We start from the raw sequence: 21,536 nt of genomic DNA on the forward strand, positions 1-21,536 counted from the left end.
TAAGATATGTTGCATAGAGCCATAATCTACTTCGTATAATGCACCAAAGATACAGCAGTTGGTAAATGCAGATAGATGTAAAGGCACCGTATGTGAAGCATTTCTGGAATTCATGGTTAGCAGTTGGCTTACATAGGTAGTTATTAGGATTTCAATAGAGCTCGGGCACCACTGAATTCTACACTGTGATAGTAACACAGTCATGCAACCCCATCTTTTTTGGAGCCTTCTCTGCTTTCACAAGTTTGGAGAGGAGATGTCCTATTTAATATTCATTCTGGTAACGATTGTTTTTTGCATGCATAATGCACAAGAGCATGGGTTCGATTTCTGGCCTCGATGACTACATTTTGATAGTGGTGAAATTCATAAAATGCTAAAATACTCAGTTTTAGGTGCATGTGAACACAGCTTCAGGCAGTCTAAATTAATCTACCCGCCGTGGCGTGCTGCATCATCACAGTGTGGTTTTCACACTTGTAACCCCAATATTTCATATACCACTGTTTTGATTGGAGATCACTTAATGATGTCTATGTCATGTGTTTTGCCATAATGGCTAGCATGGCTAGGAATTATGCAATAATGCTGAATTATGTCTCCCCCTCCATAAAAAAAATTTGTTTACCAGTGTACCCAGTTAATTGAAGAAGCTTTACGTTTACAGCAAGCATCATCGAGAAAACCCAACCAGCTGCAGTAAGAAAAAAAAAGTGTAAAGACAACTATATATCAACTAGAGGATTGCCAAGTATTGCTTGTGCTGAACAGTGGAGAAATTTGCGTTGAAGCCAGTGCTTTCATGATGTTGGCTTTCCAGTCACTGCACCCCTATCATCTGTCAATTTTTTTCCTCTTTCTGAAAACTATACATAGGGCATCAGACAAACAATCACAGTCATTTACCTAATGCACCATATAAATGATAGTAAAGAAACTGACAGGCAACTGAACATGCCAAGAAAGGGTTTACACAGCTACCTTGCACTGCACCAAGGCCATACCCAGGAGGCATTCTGACAACCCCAAAATTATTAGTGACATTATATATTACTCCTCAGGACAACTTTCCTATGCCATACGTATAGGGGGTATCCACAAGGCGCCAACACCATCGTCGCGTCATTTTGAAGGTCTGTCTATAAGCGCAGTCTTGCTGTCCATGTTTCGGTGTGCAGGAGTGGTTTTGGAGGTCTCTACAGTCAGATACAATTGTTGAGGTCCGCAGCATTTCCTCTTCAAAGACAGACGAATACAAGCCAGCACCAACGTATGCGCACTCCAGACTGGCATCATGAGCTAGATGGCCGGTAAATCCGTCTTCAATGAACATTTCCGAGTGCATCGCGCAAGACTATTTCTTTATTCACGAAGGCGATCCGCTTAAGAGCTTTGGTCGTCTGGTCGGAGCATCTCCAGACTTCTTAAGTTGTATTGAACTAGTCATCCAAATCGTCGTACGAATCCGACACAGCGCATTTAGCAAGTTTTTTGTGCAAACCTACAACATAGAACCTTGCCACAAGCACTTGTCGGGGATGACGTCAAGTGCATACACCCTACATGCCAATATAACATCTCACAATTTTACACTGTTAAATAGCGAGAATTCTCTTGATTCACTTGCACGAAGAAGTAGAAAATTTTCACAGTGTTCCCTGCAATGCACCTCCAAAGGTAAATTCCTAGTCACAGCCTAACACAATGCTACACAGTAGCTGCAACTAAATCAGTAAAAAGAGATAGACTTCTCTGTTGTCAAGATTTATTTTGTGAAACACTAGGACAGCATACTTGAGTGTCATCTACAAGAACACCTAATTTGAGCTGAAAAGGCTCTAGGCAAACAGCAGAGATCATCAAATATTACCAAAGTTGGAAGGCCAGTATATGCGCATGCATTGCATCAACACCATTCAGAATTTTCTGTAGCAAACAGACACTCCTGGCAGCAGGCCTAAAAAATAGAGCAAGGAAGACACTACGTAAAATCCAAGAATGTGATGTGGCATTCTGCAAGCTTTTCCAGAAGTATTTCTTGCCTTTGCTCTAGGTGACATTTTATTCCCCACAGAGCAAATAGCAGGCACATTGACTCAAGTGACACTAGGTCTGTATTCTAGATCACTTGCAGAAGTTAATAAAGGCAGAACTTTCTCCCATTTTGGCATGAGAAACTTCAACTTGGTTCTCATGCGTGCAAACAAATTAAACACCGAAATGATTAAGAGGCTTTTCTGTGGATACAGTGTTACTTGAAACACCTCACACTTCTATTTTTGTTGCAGTTTACTTTTCAGTACTGATTAAAGAAAGTTAGAGCCTGGTATTTGAAATTAACTTGGCCAAGTACTAATGGTACTGATTAAACTGACACTAAAACATAATCCACTCTAATTTGCACAAGTACTTAAGGCATTTGAAAAGAAAGAAGTTTTTATTTTTTTAGTAAAAAGGCAAGTTTTGCCAGCAGCGGTTCCATTACATGAGTCACGTGTTGCCTTAGAAGCACAACAGCATCCAACAACTTGTCTAATGTTGCAAGACAAAAATACACAGCTGTGAATCTACTATCTTTCTTTTTAAACCAGCAACACACATTTTTACTTTCTTTTTCTTAGACACAATTCAACTTTTAGTCCATTTCCTGGCTGGTGCAGAAGCAAACGCTTGTACATGACGCTGAAAGGGGTTAATGAAACCAGTTACATACATTCATAAGTGTCGGCAGGATATTTTCCAAGGGGTGGTGGAAAGCCTTGTTACATCGTACTTGGGGGCGGCAGCGCTGGTGCAGCTTAGGTGGGGGAAAGTGGCGATGTGGTTTGAGGGGGGTAGGTGCCCCTTTTGGACCCACCTGCTAAGACTCAGGTAAAAATTCACAGTAACCTGCTGGCCAAGACACATTTCTGTCATTATCAAGCACAGATTAATGAATGCCTCAATTTATTTGACAATATACCTCAGCAATATATATTTCTAGATATCAAAGAACCTTAAAGTGACCTTTCTTATTTTTGTAAGTTTGTTACAGGGAAGCTCACATTATTTTATTCTTTCAAGACTGCAAGCTCATTGAGCTTGATTCTCAGATGAAGTCGAATTGCAATAATTTTCTTTATATCACGAAATTTATAAGATTTAGTTTGATAAAACCAGGGCTCTTCAGCACAGGCAATGGTACTTGCTAGCCTGGTTCACGAGTGCCAGTTCCAATGAAGTTAACAAGAACACTACTTTCTGGCACAATATGCACAAAATGACTAGGCCAATATACAAGTGCTCAAAGTGTATATTACTTGATGTAATATACACTTTGCAACAAGCAGCAACACTGACAACAGGCACAAGATGTACTTGTAAAGCTTTCTTTTTTTTTTTTTTTGACTAGCTATTAAAGCATCACAGGCACACAAAGCACATTTTCTGGAAACATTACAAATGCCACTAAATTTGCCTGGAAAGGCACATTGCAGAATGCTAATGTGTTGACATTGACCAACGCTACTTGTGAGCACAAGCTTTGGATATCTAACTCAACCAGGGGCATAGATAAAGCAGCGTCTCCTCTATTTTATCAATGCCAGCCAGATGCACCGATCCAGCTGTTCACCACGCTATCCTCTAGCCCTTTCCTGATCTCACCCATCGCCTAGCCTTCGCATGTGCTTTGCAGTCACGATGGAGAAAACCTCTCATGCAGTTCCTCATGATGGAAATCATATGAAGTCATTTTTTGTTAAGTTGTGTACAGATCCGTGGGACAGCATCTAGCACTCCTAATGTTTACAATATTGGCAGTCACACTGGCTCTGTAACAGATACGGTGTTTTGAGATAGCGTGTCACCATTCATGGCGCTATGCGGGCAACCAATGGCGAAGCGGCACTGAAATGCTTCTGCATGCGCTGTGATGCGGTGGCGGCATTGCTTCGACCCACAAAGAAGGAGCACGAAGGAACAAATCGGACAGACTTCTGATATTGGTGTAGGAAACACGCGTATCGAATCTTCGAGGAAAAGTGCCCAGAAGCATGTGTGACGCTACCCATCATGTAGCGTCACATTACGACCACTTTCCGCTCTAAGGCGGACCGCCGGCTCCCATTGATAAGCGTGCGTTTGCACTGGCATTAAAAAAAGTAAAGGAGGCATTGGATAGAGTAACTGTCACGAACAGTACAAATCATGCCTAGTATTTTTCCTTTCCAGCAATGAAGCCTTGAAACTATGTGAACCTTCCATGTATTAATGCGAAATGTTAGCACTAATGCAAAAGGTCAGGAAGTGAGAGCTACTTTTGTCTGCTGCAGCTTCGAATAGCATTCGACAAGTGGATGTAAGATGCGGTTCAATTTGGTTCGAACCTGCACCTCTATTGGCAACCCAGTTGAAGTCTCGGCACCAGCATGCCAAGCAGCATACACAAGTGCTTCACTCTGCAACTGACCACAGCTATTTTGGCGCCATGTGCATCCAGAAGCACTCAATTGATACACTCCTTCAGTTGTCCAAAAAGCCCACAGGCTTGGCAACACACCACGGAAAGATCCCTGCAAGCTCGATTCTTCCAGCAAAGAGCCATCTGTTAAATCATAGAGCTGCACAGCAGAGTCTTCAAACAGACAGAGAGTTGATGCAATTATGCAGCAGCCCATAACACGAGGGGACACATCTTGCAGGATTGTCTGCCGCAGAACATCTCCTGACGAGCTCAACATGATAACCGAGTTGTCCTTGAGAAGGAGACACAGGCAGTTGGCCAAAGGGGACACACAACTGTGGTTGACAACAGCAGCGTGTGTTTGCACCTGCCAGAACCGAATATGCCTTTTGTAGAAAGCAGCCATGTCTAACGGTGATGACAGTGTCGTGGTTAAAAAGACTGCCTGTTTTGCCAAAGAGCCCATTTTAAAGTCATGGGTGTAACCAAACGAAAGATAGATATTCGGCGGATCTGGGAGACATGGGATAACTACTGCAGCATGCCGCAACACGTGCAAACGGAAAGGCGGTAACCTGTGGGCCAGACACTGTACGTTCGGGAGGGTGTCAATGTCTGTTGCAACGGAGCACTGCCACAACGAGTACCCCACTTCGTCGCGGAATTGGCTTGACCGCTGAACCCAGAAGAGATTGCTTCCACTACAGATGCCAGTATATTCGACAGTAGAAGTCGTGTCCAATGGCAGGTGAAACTTAATACCGTCAATCCACCCATCGCCACGACTGTAGCGCAAAGTACGGACAGTGCCATCATCGAAAACAAGAACAACAAGATTGCTACTAGCACTCAATAGATCTCGCAAAGGTGCATCCAGCGGTATCTTGAATGGCTTATCCGGGCTGGATGGAGAGAAGCTGACACAGCACGCGTACAAATTTTCATCACCGTTCAATATATAAAACAAATGGTTCACACGCACACACCACAACTTCGCAATGCTGGCTGGTTCCAAGTTCGCAGTAGGCAATGGTACCGGCACGGCTTGGTAGCGATTGCGTTCGTCCGAGGAAGAAATAAAAGGCAGCATGGCTAGGCTACCGAAGCACAGGATCTTCACAAAATTAGTCACTTCACGCACAGCTGACGTTTGTTTTTCTTATTTACATGGTCAATAAACAAAGCTTGTCATACCGATTTATCAGCAGACCAGAAAGGAAAAAGAAATTTACTCCTTTAGATTTGCTTAAGTTATGCGCGGCACAATGCACAACCACGCAAGTTGACCCACATTTTCTACATCTTTTAACACCTACTTATTTCGGATCAGGATACGTCAGACCTACAAAGGAAGCGGAAGCAATTGCTTTATGTATGGACAAGTAGTTTCAAGAAGCATGGATGAAGAAAAAATTGTTTTGACCTTTGACCCTCACATCTCCACGAAGCAGATTACATGGCTGCATGCATAAAGTTTTATATAATAGTTTATTGCTGTAAGAAACTCTATAACTGCATGCATAGATTTTCTCACAAAATTATGTTTTTGAGAAACTCTATGGCTTCATGCACGTGGCATAAAGCTGCATATTAATTATGTGATGCATGGCTTTGTTTCTTCTTTGCAGCTATGTTTTAAATTTAGAGCAACGCACTGTAGATGTTGTATCCCAAAATTTAGTGCAAGCTTAACGTATTTACATGCTTCAGTTCCCATCATCATCAGCAGCAAAGCGTTCGCGCGCTTTGCTGTGCTAGAGCAACACCTCCTAGATTTCTTGTGCCTGCCGAATGAGCGCAAAACGCCGGTCATCTACGGAAACGCTGCCTACGTAGGAAAAGGGTCTTTGTACTTGGCCTTTGAGATCGGCAATTTTGGCGTTTGTTACTATTTTCAAAGGATGCCTTGTATTAAAAAAGTTGCTTGATGAATGACGACGTCACTTACGTAGGGTTAATTAAAATTACGTGTACGTCTTTTTAAAACTTTTTAAGTTATTTTTGTTGCATATAAGCTTCAAAAACGTAAAAACTTATTTGAAGGCACTCCTACTTGAATAGCGCCACCACCATAATTTTGACGACCGCCGCTCCCCAAGTGACCACCGATAATCCGGCAGGCACAAGAAATCTAGGAGGCGTTAGCTAGAGTGTACTAGAAGTGTTCTAGTACACTGTAGCTGTGCATTCTTGATGTACGGCTTCCTCTATGATGTACATATGTACATCACTCTATGCATCAAATATCTTACACCGAAGATGTGGCACTTAGTGTTCTCGTGCTTGTCGTTGTCGTAGTAACCGGCTTGGGTAAACGGTAGGAATGTGGAGAAGACGTGTTTCACTGAACTGACCGATTTGAAGTGTGTTTTTTTTTTTTTTTTTAACGGCTGGGGACTGCGGATATAAACATAGCAGCGTAAGTGAAGCAAATCAGTGCTACGACGCGTCGTAAAACTGATTTGTCCACACTATCTAGAAACGTGTTTAGTCTTGGATTGCCCTTTCAAACCGTACTGCGCACCACGACCTCATCCATAAACTTCGTCGTGGTGTGCGGTGAGTGCACACACATGCACATACACACGATTGGTAGGGCCAAGTGATCGTGTACATGTGACACTACGTCCGTGTCCACGTGTCAATCCTTGTTTATAGGCGCCTGCTGTGAGCGCCGATATGTTTTGTGCCATGCGATCTTGTGTTTCGTATAAAGTGACCGTACAGCACTTACTGACAACACCTTTTGTTTTTCGCAGCACACGTAATGGCGCGGCAAAGAAAGCTGGAATCGACGCGGCCTGCGTCTGGACGTCCAACGACTAAACCACCAGTTGCACATGTACGAAAGGCTAGCGCAGAACGGAGGTTCGATTCCAAGTTCACTATGTTTGTGGCATTTAATGGTTGCCTCATAGTTTCTGTTGTACTTTATGTGTACTTCCTGCATTATTTGGAATCGTGGGTCATCCGACCAGTGGACCTGCCGAAAGTGACCGTCAAGTCCACGCTCGACATTCCAGAGCGGTTTTGGGGGAGCTACAGAAGTTCATTGTACTTTGGCTTGAAGACTCGTAGCCCTCAGCCGTTGGTGGCTGGACTTATGTGGTTCTCCCACAAGCTAAAGAACCAAAACTTACCCATCAGGCATTGGTGCAATCAGTGGGACAGACTTCAGAAGTATGGATGGACACGACACGATGGGGTCAACTTTGGAGTGCAACAAATAGTTGACGAGGAATTTGTGATTGAAACATCTTTCGTAAAGAGAGCAGGTGGCCGAAATGGTGGAGATTGGACGGCACGAATTTCTGTCAATCCGAAGGTAAGATCCTAAAAAATATTGGGTGTTAAAACTGTCTAATGACTGAAAACATGCTGTTTTTGTTTTTTTTTTTTAGGTACCAGGCGCTGTTCTTACAGCTCCACTGTCTCTACTGTTTTACTTTGCTACTGATGGCCATGGACACCTCTGGCCAAATGTTGATGGCAAGTCTCGCCTTGGATACATTCAGGGAGAAACTTCGGATTTGGGGCAGTTTACAGCTACATTTCATGATAGGAACCCACAAAATGTGGTGCATTATAGCTACCTCAGTACACTGGCACCTGGGCTCGAAAGCCTGAAAGAAACTGTTCTCCACAATTTGATGATTCTCAGACGTAAAAAGGGCGCGAGGGATCTTTATGTCACTCGTGGTACTGTCCTCTCTGCGGAGGATAGAGAACGCAAGTCTCCAAACTTTGTTCTCACCCAAGTGACAGTAATGCCTCCATACGAACTAGAAGTAATCTTTGAGTCTGGAAGTTTTGAGGACCGGCCAAACAGACTTAGTGAAAATATTTATGAGCAATCTTTGGCTGAGTATAGCGCCAAGTTTGATGAACGGTTTGGCATGCTATTTAATCTGCAGAGCAAAGGTTTTAGTGAGGAAGATAATGAAGCTGCTAAAGAAGTTTTGAGCAATTTGGTGGGAGGTATTGGCTATTTCTATGGCTCTTCCTTAGTTCAGTCTTCTCATAACAAGGAACCTGTGGAATACTGGAAAGCTCCTCTCTATACTGCAGTGCCATCACGATCTTTCTTTCCTAGAGGATTCCTCTGGGACGAAGGTTTCCATAATCTTTTGCTAATGCGATGGGATCCGAAGATCTCCAAAGACATACTTGGCCACTGGCTTGACCTCATGAATGTAGATGGTTGGATACCACGTGAACAAATCCTTGGTGCTGAAGCACGCACCCAAGTTCCAGCTGAATTTGTTGTGCAGAGAGACACAAACGCAAATCCACCAGCCTTGTTGCTTACACTTGAAGCCCTTCTAAGGCAGCGTGATGTTCTGGCCAGACATGGAGATTTCCTTCGACGAGCTTTTCCACGTTTTCTGAAGCTTTTCCAGTGGCTGAATAGCACACAAGTGGGTAAACTGCCTGGCTCCTATCGATGGCAAGGCAGGGATGCCAGCAGCCGCACAGAACTAAACCCAAAGACCTTGACATCAGGACTGGATGATTATCCGAGGGCATCGCACCCATCTGAAGATGAGCGTCATGTAGACCTTTACTGCTGGTTAGCTTTTTCATCTGGGGTATTGGCTGAGGCAGCACACCTCCTGAATCATCCCAGCAGTGGCAGCCTAACAGCCACACACCACATGTTGAGTAACACAGCATTGCTGGACAAACTGCACTTATCTTCACAAACAAATCGATACTGTGACTATGGCCTCCACACAGACAAGGTGCGCCTGGTGGAGCAGAAACCACCACCAGGCCAGGCGCCAGGAGCACCACCACTGCCCAAGGTTCGACTGACAATGGAAGCACCACAACTGCAGTTTGTGGAACACTTTGGCTATGTTAGTCTGTTTCCCTTGCTCCTGCGTTTGCTGACTCCCGACCACCCTGCACTGGGAAAGCTGCTGACAGACCTTCGAAATCCAGCTCTGTTGTGGACCAACTATGGCTTGAGGTCACTTTCCAAGGACTCTCCCATGTACCTTCAGAAGAATACGGATACAGACCCACCGTACTGGAGAGGTCCAGTTTGGATAAATATTAACTACTTAGCAGTAAAAGCACTCCATCACTACAGCGAACTTCCAGGACCATTTCAGGAGAAAGCGTTTCAAATGTACAAGGAGCTCAGAAGCAACATCATCAGCAATATTCTAAAGGAGTATCGTCAGTCCAATTACATATGGGAGAACTATGATGACATCACAGGCAAGGGTCGTGGATCTCATCCCTTTACTGGCTGGTCAGCCCTTGTGGTGCTACTCATGGGTGAGGTGTATTAGCATTATGTTTTATCATTTTGTGCAGGATCTGGGAGAGAAGTCATTCTACTTTATTTTTTATTAAAGCTTAAATGCTTTTTTTTTATTGTGTTCATGCCTGTTACTGCAAAAAAGAGCAAAGAGGTGCCAAAGAATATGTACGTAGCTATTTTGATAAAACTAAATAAAAAGGATCTAAGTCGTTTCCCGATGTAAACCAGTGAGTTTCATCGCGTAACTCTTTTGATTCTACATGAGACTTCTTATGCGTCTTTCATTTTTCTATACATTATAGTGTATTAAAGCATCATCACACTACAAAAATTCAGAGCACAATATGTAGTCCTCGCAGTATCACCATGTAATTTTTACCATTAATAACATTCAGTTTATAATGACAGAAAATTGAGCTACTTGTCTTTGTCTTTATGTTGCTGTGTCTTCACTTGTGTCCACAGTATTTCTTGGGAGCTTCACATCCCAAAATCATATTATTATGAGGCTGCAGTGGAGGGCTCCGGAAATTTTAACCACCTGGGTTTCTTTAAAGTGCACCTAATCTAAGCACATAGGTCTCTAGTATTTTGCCTTGATCAAAATGCGGTTGCCACAACGAAGATTCCATCCAGTGATTTTTGGGACAACCATGGCAAGTCACTTGCCAAGTCCACACCTGCTCATCTTATCTTTTTCTACGAAGCTTCATAATGTTGCTGTAGCAACTCTGATAAGGAAAGTTGCAGTGCGTGAATATATTGTTCACGTTACAATTTTAAAATGCACACATCTCGTTGCTTCGCCATTTTGTCAAGCAACAAACAAGCATAGTGTGTGGACCATTTGGTAGAAATTACATCTGTAAATTTTGATGCTCTTGCACGATACAAAAATAGTTTAAATTTAAAATCGGCTGTGGCCCCTTCACAGTAGCCGCTCTTAAACAAATGCAAGCTAACACACATGTATTTATGGGAGCTGTGTTCGGAACATTCAAGGCCAGCCTTTGAAGACTCACCCCATCGCGGTGGTCTAGCGACTAAAGTACTCGGCTGCTGACCCGCTGGTCCGATGATCGAACCCTGGCTGCGGCGGCTGCATTTTCGATGGAGGCGAAAACGCTGTAGGCCCTTGTGCTCAGATTTGGGTGCGCGTTAAAGAACCCCAGGTGGTTGAAATCTCCGGAGCCCTCCGCAACTGCACCTCTCATAATCATACGGTAGTTTTAGGACGTTAAACCCCACATATCATCATCATGAGCTTTGTCTCGCAAGTATGCAGTAGGAAAGAACTGTCGTAAGCATCACCATTCGTGACACAGCTTTTTGGTTCTTCGCTAATATGGTAGGTGTTCTGGGTCTTCCCTTTATGCGGAGAGTGCACTGGCACCACTGCAACTATAGTGCCTGGAAAGGTTTTTCCTATATCTATAGTGTCGTGAACGGGCGCCTTCCCAAGCGGCGGCGGAGAAACCGGATTTTATGCACCGCGACGCTGTTTGTTGCTGGCACGTCTCTCAGCTGTAATAAAAAATAGGGCACTGACGCTGCAAGAGGGATTTGGAAAGGCGTCAGTAGTCCCGGGTTGGACGTTCGGTAATGCGGTCTTGTGCATGAAATCAGAGGTTCAAGCAAGATTGCAAATTAAACAACATGGCATATGTAGACTTGCTTTGGGAACACCCCAAATTAGAGGGTATAGGGTGACATAGGATTGACATCGAGTGCAGGGAAGCTGGCAGCAAGATGTAATTTGAGGATTGATTGAGAAAAACGGGAGAGGAAAGTTTTCAGCTACTTGTACATGAAGAGTGTTGATACTAAATGGAAGAAGCGAACTCGAAAATCGCATGTAGACAACAGCAGATCGAATACCAAGCCTAAAGGAAACATCGATTATTTCTACCCGTTTAAAGTCTATTTTGCCTTCACTGTTCTGAAACCCGAATGTTTTGCGAAATTTCGCGCCATAGAACATGATCATAAGTTCAGCCGTTTTCTCAGCAAGTGGAGGGGGGGGGGGGGGCAGCCGCTCTCACTAAAAGGGAGGGGCGCGCTACCCTATATACATTAGTTTAATGGAGAGAGAAGCTGCTGCGATGAACCTCCGCCCTCCTCCAAAGTGAATGTTTGAGCTGGCAAAGGCTGGAATGGTTATAGTTCTGCCGGACGGAAAAAGCAACAAAGAAAAAAAAAGTACACAGGCAACAGTACGAAGGTGAAGAAAACAGAGGGACATGTGGAAGGTTGGAATGTTTACGATGTCATCACTGTAGACCTACCGAACTTTCAAGCAGGGAATTGCAAAAGATCTGCGATAATTATCAGGGTAGTTCCCTGCTGTTCGAGGCCAGAACAGGAGTATTACGGACGAAGACGTACGGAGCCAAATACGAAGGCACTTAGAAGTGTGGCAGCTTGGGCTAGTTGGTATAGCATGACGATAGTTATAGCGCGAGAACAAAACGAAGAAACAGAGATAAGAAGGACACGAAGTGTCGTCTTTTTGTTCTCGCGCTATAACTATCATCACGAAGGCACAGACACGTAAGAATGTGGAAATTACTGCTCCGACCCGGTGACACCCAACTTGGCTTGGATCCGTACAAAGCTATGACTTTTGGAGAATGATGGGTCAGGCAACCTAAGGTTTTCTGTAGAATTAAATCTGGTTCTCTGGGCATATTTTTTTCGCGTGTGGCGTGCTGTGGCTGCAACCACAGGTTCTTTCGGCGGGGAGAAGCTCTTTGCAGTACGTTCCACATGGGTCTCTTTTGCGCATGCGTGGCCACGCCTGGCAACCATAGGCAGCGCTGCTTGTTCGCGTCACAAGCAGACGCCTATAAGGACCGAACTAAAAATGTCGCTCTACAACAGGCCAAATCAAGCTTAGAAGATTAGGAAAAACAGACGAAGGCTCCCACGCGGGCACATTTGAAAGAAGTATTGGGCGTGCAGCTGCTACGATGGGCGATTATATGCGCTGCACGCAGGCATGTGCCATGGGCGTAGCAAGATTTTTTCTTTTTTTGGGGGAAGGGGGGGTGACCATACTTCGTGTATGTTCGTGCGTGCGTTTGTATGTGTGCGTGTATATATACATGTGCAAACTTGAAAAATTACGAAGGGGGGTAAACCCCCTCCCCCCCCCGTCTACGCTCCTGGTCTGTGCTTGTGCTACTTCCCTCCATCCAATACAAATGTTACTTCAGTACATTTCGAAGGTGACAACTTTAGCGCTAATCAAGACGGAACACGCGCACTGCGCCAGGGCTCGTCTCATCTCTCTGTAATTAGTCCTCGTTTGTGCTGAAGTTCTTACCTGCAAAGTTATGCAGCAACTAGGCCCATTAACGGTGAGCGTTTGAACGGGTAATTCATCCAGAACATCGTCTTCATGGCTTTTACATTCCAGTCGTCTCAGGCAAATGCATAAGGGAGCCCGAGTTTTTATTGTACTTCAGTACAGGCCATTTCATTTGGGGCATCTTAGCACCTCCGTGCGGTAAACGCCGAAAATACGGCATCTACCGCATGCAAATGTCGGTCGCCTGTCTATGCAGTAGGAAAGGCGACACATTACGGTACTCATAGGCGTGCGCATGGGGGGGGGGGCTCACCTAGTCGCCTAGGAGGGGAGGGCGCAAAATCTGCCCCATACATTCACCCCCAAGTCACCCAAGAGGGTGGGGGGGGGGGGGGGCTGCGCTGAATGATGGGGAACCCTGCACACACCTCTATGACGGTACTTGCCGCATCGTTGTCCGGCTGGGCTGATACTGGGTTTCAGCTACAGTGCGATGCTGGGGCGGCTGCGGGCATAGGTCGGCAAAAATTGTGGAGCTCACTCAGACTAACACTCACCAAAATTTTTCTGAGCCGGACACACTCGGACTCACACTCGGACTCACACTCGCGAAAATTTTCTTCAACCGGACTCAATCTCACCGAAATATCACTCACCTGGACTCGCACAGACTCAGACTGGTGGCTCGATCCGAGCCTGAGTGAGTACGCCGACCTATGGTTGCGGGTTCACTAAATAGCGCATGTACTGCGTGGCATGTAGATGGGCACCGAATGCTAAGCATGCAAGACGGCCACGCGTGTAGAAGCAAAATATCTTGGAAAAAAAAGCACTATTAGCAGCCGTGCTGACCACTTTATGAACATTGGCACACCCAAGACAAACTCGCCTGTTTTCTTACGAAATCCACGAACACTTCAGCTGTTTCGCTCATTGTTTGTCGTAGTAATAGGCATGCAAGAATAATAAAATGTGAACTGCTGACCACGCTGCATCAAAATCAGAATACAGTTCATTTTTGTTAGCACTTAATTATTTACTAATAAACACGGTACACAGAAGAAGGTCTAATGTTTGAGGGCTTGCTGTACCAAGCAGCAAGATTAATGCTGCCACAAGAGACGTATCAGAGGCAGAATATACATCATATTCAATATTACAAATGCATGTCAATTGTTCAATCAGCATAAAAATAACATTTTAAAAGTAATGAGTCACATACATGAGGTAAATACACACTGGTGGTACAGAAATGAATATTAGTCATAAAAGATTTGATTGATTGATATGTGGTGTTTACCGTCCCAAAACCACTACATGATTATGAGAGACGCCGTAGTGGAGGGCTCCGGAAATTTAGACCACCTGGGGTTCTTTAACGTGCACCCAAATCTGAGTACACGGGCCTACAACATTTCCGCCTCCATCGGAAATGCAGCCGCCGCAGCCGGGATTCGAACCCGCGCCCTGCGGGTCAGCAGCCGAGTACCTTAGCCACTAGACCACCGCGGCGGGATAGTCATAAAAGAATAGTGCACAAACATCATTTCAGGAACTAATAACAAGAACTAAAAATAAACACTGGTAGCATGTGTGGCAGACTCCACTAAACCACAGTGAAGAAGAGCACCATAAGAGAACATTGTTAACAGAGTGCGACGAAAAAAAAAAGATGTCATGCAAAGTGTCTCGCTACAACAAAGGACCATAGTCTGCCAGCACGCAGCCTTTCACAAACTCTGGCAGTATGAACCAGCAAAAGATATTACACAACCTGATAGGAGCAAAAAATATTGGATCAGTCTATCTAAAAGAAAGGGTTCATTGACATACAAGCTATGGGGTGTGCATATTGAAAATACAGTTTTTATTTTAGTATCCTTGCTCCAAAGCACCAAACATCACCTGCTGGCTTACAAATCAGAACAGTGACTTGTAACATTCCCTCATAACTTCAGCTTTTCGGCCTACCCCTCCCCTTGAGACCCAGTGCTCCTTCTGAGGCAGACGGTCCTTATCTAACTGCAGTTTCTTCACTGCAACTCCAGTTGCTGGTGATGCTTGTGCTCTTTTTTTTTGCTGCCACTCCTGAGCACCCTTTTGTTGGTGAGCCTCGTACAGCGATTCCACTGCTTGTGGTAACATTTTCTTCAGCGAGTATTCTCGCCTCATGTAGTGCGCCAAACAAGTGTTGCAACACTGTGTCACTGTGAATGCAGTGTAGAGAAGAGAGCAGACGATTGGTTTCGGCCCTTATTTTTGATTTTAAGTGGCGCCTACTTTGTTCAGATGTTTTTTGCAAACCACACTGAAACTCTTCAGTGACCGGATCAGCTGGCACTTCAGGGTCTTCTGTGTCAGCAGATGTGCAGCTTGTGACAGAATGGGCAGTCATGTTAGGCCCTTCCCTGTATTCCACAGGTAGACGTGAAAAGCCCCAGCCATCAACAAGCAAAAAAATGGCAGCAAAGTGTTTGCATGGCAATTTTGACTTCTTGAAGTCGAAGCATGTACAGCTTGGATCACTGAAGTTAACTTCATGAAAGCCACCACCCTGAGTGACAGAACGAATGCGAAATGTTCCTTGCTCACTGCCGACTTCCACGTCCTCCGACCTGTAATCAGATGCTCTTGTGAGCCGCTCCATAATATGCTCAGCTACAACAGGGGGCCTCCCATGGAGGAAATCGTGCACATCATGATGATAAAGGCGGTATGAAGTTGAAAAACTCAGATTTGCTAGCAAGAACTGCTGTATTGGAGGCTGGCTGGTCCCGACGAAGCAGAAGAAGAAGACGGCCGACGGAGACGTACGCGGCCGGCGGGGACGCCGACCAGCCCGAACACGCGGGTTGGCGCGAAGCGCCGAAGGAAAGAACAACAACCGCACTCCACGGTTACCCAACACACACTCGTTTTATTTTACAGTCGCCTTGAAATCCTAGATGCCAGAGCGGCGCCCCTTGGCATCCTCGCATGTCATTCCGAAACCGAAAACCCAGAACACAACAAGAACTGCACCTATTTTTCCGAAAAAAAGCTTTCAACTAAGACTTTCAAAAGCCCTTGCAGGCTACGGCGACCACTGTTTCCAGCCAAGTATGCCTTGAGCTCCTTGTTTTTTGATTCTGTTCCGTTGTTTGTGCCAAAAGGGAGGTCCAACCTGTACTTTTTCACCCACATTTCTTTTACTGAAAGCCACTTACTACTTAGATGGGCTTGCAGCTTCTTGTTTCCCTTCCATTGTTGTGACTCCTTCAAAGCTTCAATTGCTTTGGTCAAGTAACTCTCGTTTGTACTGGCTGCTACTTGCCTCAGCATTTTCTTAATATCGTCAACATCTTGTACTTCATTTTCTTTTTTCGAAAGCCACCTGTGGCAAGCCTGCTCTCGGTGAAAGTCACATAAGACTGGCCTACTCTTCGGGAAGGCAACAGAAAGTGCACTGATCTCTGCCTGGCTATAGTCCACCATCCAAAACTTAGGACTTATGGTTGGATTCCAGGCCTTCAAGATGTTTAGTGCCTCTTCGATGCAGAGAGCTGTTTCAAATTGTACAATGAAAGCACCTGCAACAGCATAGCAACTTGAAGTTTTCACCACAATAAGGAAGAGCGGAATTGCATAATCCGTTGTTTTGTATGTAGCATCAAGACATACGACAACATCACTGTACTTAAGTATCAACTCCTTCATGAACTCAGTCTGAATGCAAAGCAGCAGTGTCTGCTCGCATTCCTGTGCCAGAGTTTCTAAAGTGACACAATCAAGTAACTCGGCCTGCGGTTTCTTTTGCCCATCAGGATCATTTTCCAGAGACATGGCATGATAGGCTCGGAAAAAACATCTTGTTCCAGTGCTTTCTTTTTCAGTTGTTCTATATACACTGCCACATTCTCTTGATCAAGTGAATTAAATCTGTCCTTACGAAGTGCCCTCTGAATATGATTTTTTATGTCTGTCTTCGTAGAGTAAAAGTCTCTGCAAGTAGATGGGGGGCACTGCTTGTTTGGAACAGTACATCTCAGACAAAATACCTTAGGCAGCTCTCAACAGTTTTTACAGATGTCACACCTTGTTGTACAAGCTCACAAATTTTTTTGGACACTTCTGAATTTATCGGCTGTGCGTAGCCTGCCCAGCGAGCATCAATGTCATGATTAGAGTGGCTTTCCCTGTCGGACATACAGACATAGAAGCGATGCTGGTGCAGAACAGGTTTACCACTAGCTTCTTCTTGCAATGCCAACCTCAGTCGAGAGATCATTTCCTTTGAAGCTGTTTCGTGCTGCCATTTGGTACATGGTTGTGGGATGTTGATCTAAATATAAAAGAAAAAAGCAAATGATAAACAGCGTAAAAGAAATTAGGTTGTTCCCAAAATTGGCTGCAAAAATGGGAACCACTTTCAGTGGTAGAAAATAGAGGTGCATTTGACATATGAAAGCAGAGAAGACATGACAAATGAAGCACGTAGGCATTAGAAAGCTGTGTTTTATAATGGTTTTATATGCACTGCCATGCATTCTTTACCCATGAATACTGCACTTCAGTGCTGTAAACACTAAAGAGCAGTTAAATTTTTCAATGGCGCTCGACTGACACTTTCATAGGTAGCATGAAGTGCTAAAACCTTGCAGCAATGATTGCAGTATCAATACATAGAGATCCAAGTAAAACACACCAAACAACAGTAACAAGAAAAAATTTGCACATTCACGCACCAATCGAGTGAATTATAAAGTGATGACTGCCCACGAAACCAACAAACCTGTTTCTCAAGAAGTATTGCAAGATGTGTGTGCAACACTCTTGTTGCTTCTTGGTCCTAGTAACATGCGCAAGCAATTGTGCTGCGAAATGTAACTCTTGCACAGACCTAGTGTGTTAAAACAAGTGTAGTTAAAGATATAACCCACTTCAACGAGCATTCTTGGGATTATAGAGTGATTTTCACGGCATAAAGAATGATTTATAAAATAAGTACTTACATTCACAAACTAAATAACGTTTCATGCAGTGATTTTAAAAAGAGTTAACAGTTCAAGCTGTAAAACTTGTAGGTTGAATAATTGTCCACACAGCATTTTCAAAAATACAGGGCGTGCAAACACGGACACAAGAAAAAAGTCAGGACACCGCAAACTTATCAATAATATAATGAATACTTACCACTATAATGAATGCTTACCAACTAGCTCAGCTCTCTGTTATTCTAGGTTTCAAAATTACGTATGCATCATTGAAACAGGTGTGCATAAAATTTAAAGGTGCCCATACTCGTAAACTTTATTCAGCCATTTTGGCCACAATCAATAAAAGACACATTTCTGCACAGAATGAGGAGCAAAAAGTGTAATTCAGTATTACCTGTGCAATGCACATGCATTATCAAAAACATGTATATCATGGTGCATGTTTCAAGCCACAAGGCGCGTTGTTGGGCTATTTGGTTTTGATCCATGAAACTGGTGTAGCGCGCAACCACAAGGACAAAGGAAGAGACACACACACAGCGCTACAGATTCAAGCCACAGATTGCTTTCACTAATTTAACACAAACTACTACTAGTTTGTGGATGTCTCCAATTTTAACTTCGGTATTGATTAAAGCCAACAAGTAATATAACAGGCTATATGTGTTCGTTTTTATGTTTACCCTGAATTCCGGATACAACTCCACTTGTTTCACATGCATCGTTGCAGTGCACACCTTCTTCTTTGTCCCCTGTAGCTTCACCTTTTTTCGCTGGAAGGTAGCTGCTGACCAGTCGGCATGCTTCTCCTATTGCATGAAATGAGATATGGAACATCAGTATGCAACAAATAATGGCAATCATACATGGATTAGAGGAAGTAGTTTGTGTTTTGGCATTATAAATTCACTTAGGAGCAGCTCTCCACGTCTCCACTTGGGTACAGGTGCCACAGTATTTGGCTCACATTTAAATTAGCATTATGGCTTAACCCTCCCTTGTCCCCTCCCCATAAAATGAATCCCCTGGGTTTTATAACAAACATAAAAGTGCATACCACAAGAAATGCTAATAGGGCTGTATGTTTAATCATTTTAACCTGAATACTACCCTCCTTTAAGTAATTACTGTTTTATCTAGCTTTATTGATGAACAGGCGTATTACCGAAAAAGAAAAAAAAAACTGCATTGATATTTCTTTGCCAAAGACCGATTATTTTCAAAGATGTTCACTTTAACATTATTCGATGCCCCATGTGCTCCTCATTTATGGATTTCGTGTCGCTCTGCAACTGCAGCAGTTGTACGAGTTTCGCTGTTACAATTTTACATGCACTCAGCAATGACAGACAGCACTGGAAGTCCAGCTGTTAGAATACGGCTCACTTGGTTCCAGTATCAAAGAATGTCACATTTTAGGCAAGCGTTTTTCACTATTATCTGGTAATACGTACCTCGATCGCTATGAAAACGTTAATCGGTCGATAAACAGATGAAACTTTTATGTCCTATATAATAACTAAATAAAAGTAAAATCTGCCAAATAATTAATAAACGTTAACGATGTCGATCAGCGTGGGTTAGCTCTTTTGTTTCCCTACAGTGATGTGGTCGTGAAGGCATGTCACTGTGAATGCGCATCAGCAGGATTTCGTGCGACGTACCAATACTTGCACGCTTCAATGCGAAAAAGATATGAGTGCATGTGACAAATTAAACTATCCGTATCGGCTCGAGGGATGTGTCCGTGCGAATGTTACCTGTCGATTTCTTGAATTCTGCACCTTGTGCAGGTCTCTCCCAAAGAGGCAGCCTCTGTCCGTGGTCTGGACAACCTTAAAAGGGATGTCTTCATTTATGACCACATATCCGCGTTGAGTGCTGAACATCAGCCTGCCTGCACAGATAAAATAAATCTTTACATCATCCGTCCCAACGTGGGAAGAGCCCACTGTGCGCTAGTCGCATCTCTCAGGACTCTTAATATAAAAGTTTGACCATCCATCCATCACGCACCATCCTGAGGCGGCACATACGCGCTACATATTTGCGATGAACATACCTTTTGGCTTCACGGAGTGCTCAGTCTGGAAGCACACATTGACAGCGGCGAGTTCCCTTAAAAGCTCTTCGTATGCCTCTCTGCAGTCAGCATAGCCGGTCCACGTGTTTCCACACTTCTTCAAGTCCCGTAGGTGCCTCCTTAATGCACCTTCTTCAGGTGATATCGCCACTGCAGGCTCCATAGAGCCCCGTGCCGCAGGTAAAGTGGCACGGAATCTGCTCTCAACAAGTGGTGAGCGTAGTCACAGCGGCCAAGCGGCGCTATCGCGCTATTACACGCCCGACATGCCTGTGCTCGGCCAACACTATTCGGCTCGGCAACGCTCGCAAAGAGCGTCTCCGTTGCTAGGCGACGGCCACGCACGCGCAAAAGAGACCCATGTGGGACGTACTGCAAAGCAACGTTTCTAGAAAACTCCCCGCGTCAGACTACTCGTCACACGGCGCCGGGACAGCTTCCGGTTTGGTGGCACTGACGGCGCAACAAGCTTCCGCTAGCAGACGAAAATGCGTGGTCGTCGTGGCAAGACGCCGTGGCGGCCGTTCTGAAAGAGCTTTGCCAACAGTTTATTATCGAGATTTGTTGTGCTGCCGCAGAAACTTAATACTGCGTAATATTCAGTGGTGTAAGGCAAATACAGTATAATTATGTTTTTCTAAACTGCCCACAATAAACAATGCTTGATATATATAGCATAACATACGAGTCTGTAGGTTAGTTGCTAGTTGGTGTACGTTCGCAATAGATTTTTAGACGCGAAAAACCCAATTACAATGTCTGGCATCCTCTTTTGTGGCTGTGTTTTTCGGGCTTGAAAATAAATTACAACTATGTGGCGCAATCTTGTGGCTTTTGTCTGGTTAAGTAGTCAGCTTTTTTTTTTTTTTTCATGTCAGTCACATTCTTTAGCAACTTAGACCGTCGAAAAGCTACGCGTGCGGTCATTTTGTTGAGCATGTCTTCCCTCTGCCTCTTCTGGAGTGGAGTTCCTCTAATGAAACCTGTTAACACAGCTGCAGCCAAAGCTTCGAGCAGAGACCGCACTTTGGGGTATCGGTGAGCACTTCGTAGTCATTACTCACGAGTCTGCCTGCTAACGCATAGGGACAACATGAACACACTTGCAGCTTTTCTAGGTTCTCCAGAAGTTCTGCTCATTGGATGATGGTATCTGCTTTGCCAGACGACTTGGCTAAGCGATAGTGACGGCTGCTAATGGTGACTGTCATGTCTTCTGCGACGACAACGCATTTCTCCACAAATAGCGCTCTTTTTTTTTCTTTGAGCCCTAGAAACACCACACGACGTTTTTTCTCGCCATTCTCAACAATTAACGTTCCACTAGCATGCCAAAAAAAAAAAAAAACGTTTTCTATGTCTTGAAGCGAAATGACGCCACTACTTGACGGCATGTCGAGATTTATCACTGTCTTCGAGCTCAGTGCTCGGAGATAGTCTATTCGTTTTCG

The 21,536-nt window shown here is 44.3% G+C and overlaps 3 protein-coding genes across 3 annotated transcripts; 1 reads left to right on the top strand and 2 right to left on the bottom strand.

Annotated features, from left to right (window-relative positions):
* Positions 1-1,748: 1,748 nt before the first annotated feature.
* LOC119175790 (uncharacterized) lies at positions 1,749-5,802 on the bottom strand. Its single transcript, XM_037426764.2, has one exon. The coding sequence runs from the start codon at positions 5,532-5,534 to the stop codon at positions 4,281-4,283; it is 1,254 nt and encodes a 417-aa protein (XP_037282661.2). The 5' UTR covers positions 5,535-5,802; the 3' UTR covers positions 1,749-4,280.
* Positions 5,803-6,570: 768 nt separating this feature from the next.
* On the top strand, positions 6,571-9,982 carry GCS1 (mannosyl-oligosaccharide glucosidase). Its single transcript, XM_037426765.2, has 3 exons — positions 6,571-6,863; positions 7,204-7,769; positions 7,846-9,982. Exons 2-3 carry the CDS (start codon positions 7,212-7,214, stop codon positions 9,742-9,744), a joined length of 2,457 nt encoding a protein of 818 aa, XP_037282662.2. The 5' UTR covers positions 6,571-6,863; positions 7,204-7,211; the 3' UTR covers positions 9,745-9,982.
* Positions 9,983-14,041: 4,059 nt separating this feature from the next.
* Positions 14,042-20,587, bottom strand: LOC119175792 (calcium-responsive transcription factor-like). Its single transcript, XM_075876204.1, has 4 exons — positions 20,065-20,587; positions 19,763-19,899; positions 18,686-18,811; positions 14,042-17,347 (listed from the first exon to the last, which is right to left on the bottom strand). The coding sequence occupies exons 1-4, from the start codon at positions 20,246-20,248 to the stop codon at positions 17,051-17,053; spliced, it is 744 nt and encodes a 247-aa protein (XP_075732319.1). The 5' UTR covers positions 20,249-20,587; the 3' UTR covers positions 14,042-17,050.
* Between the last annotated feature and the right edge of the window lie 949 nt (positions 20,588-21,536).

The sequence above is a fragment of the Rhipicephalus microplus genome, chromosome X, assembly GCF_043290135.1.
Source record: "Rhipicephalus microplus isolate Deutch F79 chromosome X, USDA_Rmic, whole genome shotgun sequence".
NCBI classification, from domain to species: Eukaryota; Metazoa; Arthropoda; class Arachnida; order Ixodida; family Ixodidae; genus Rhipicephalus; species Rhipicephalus microplus.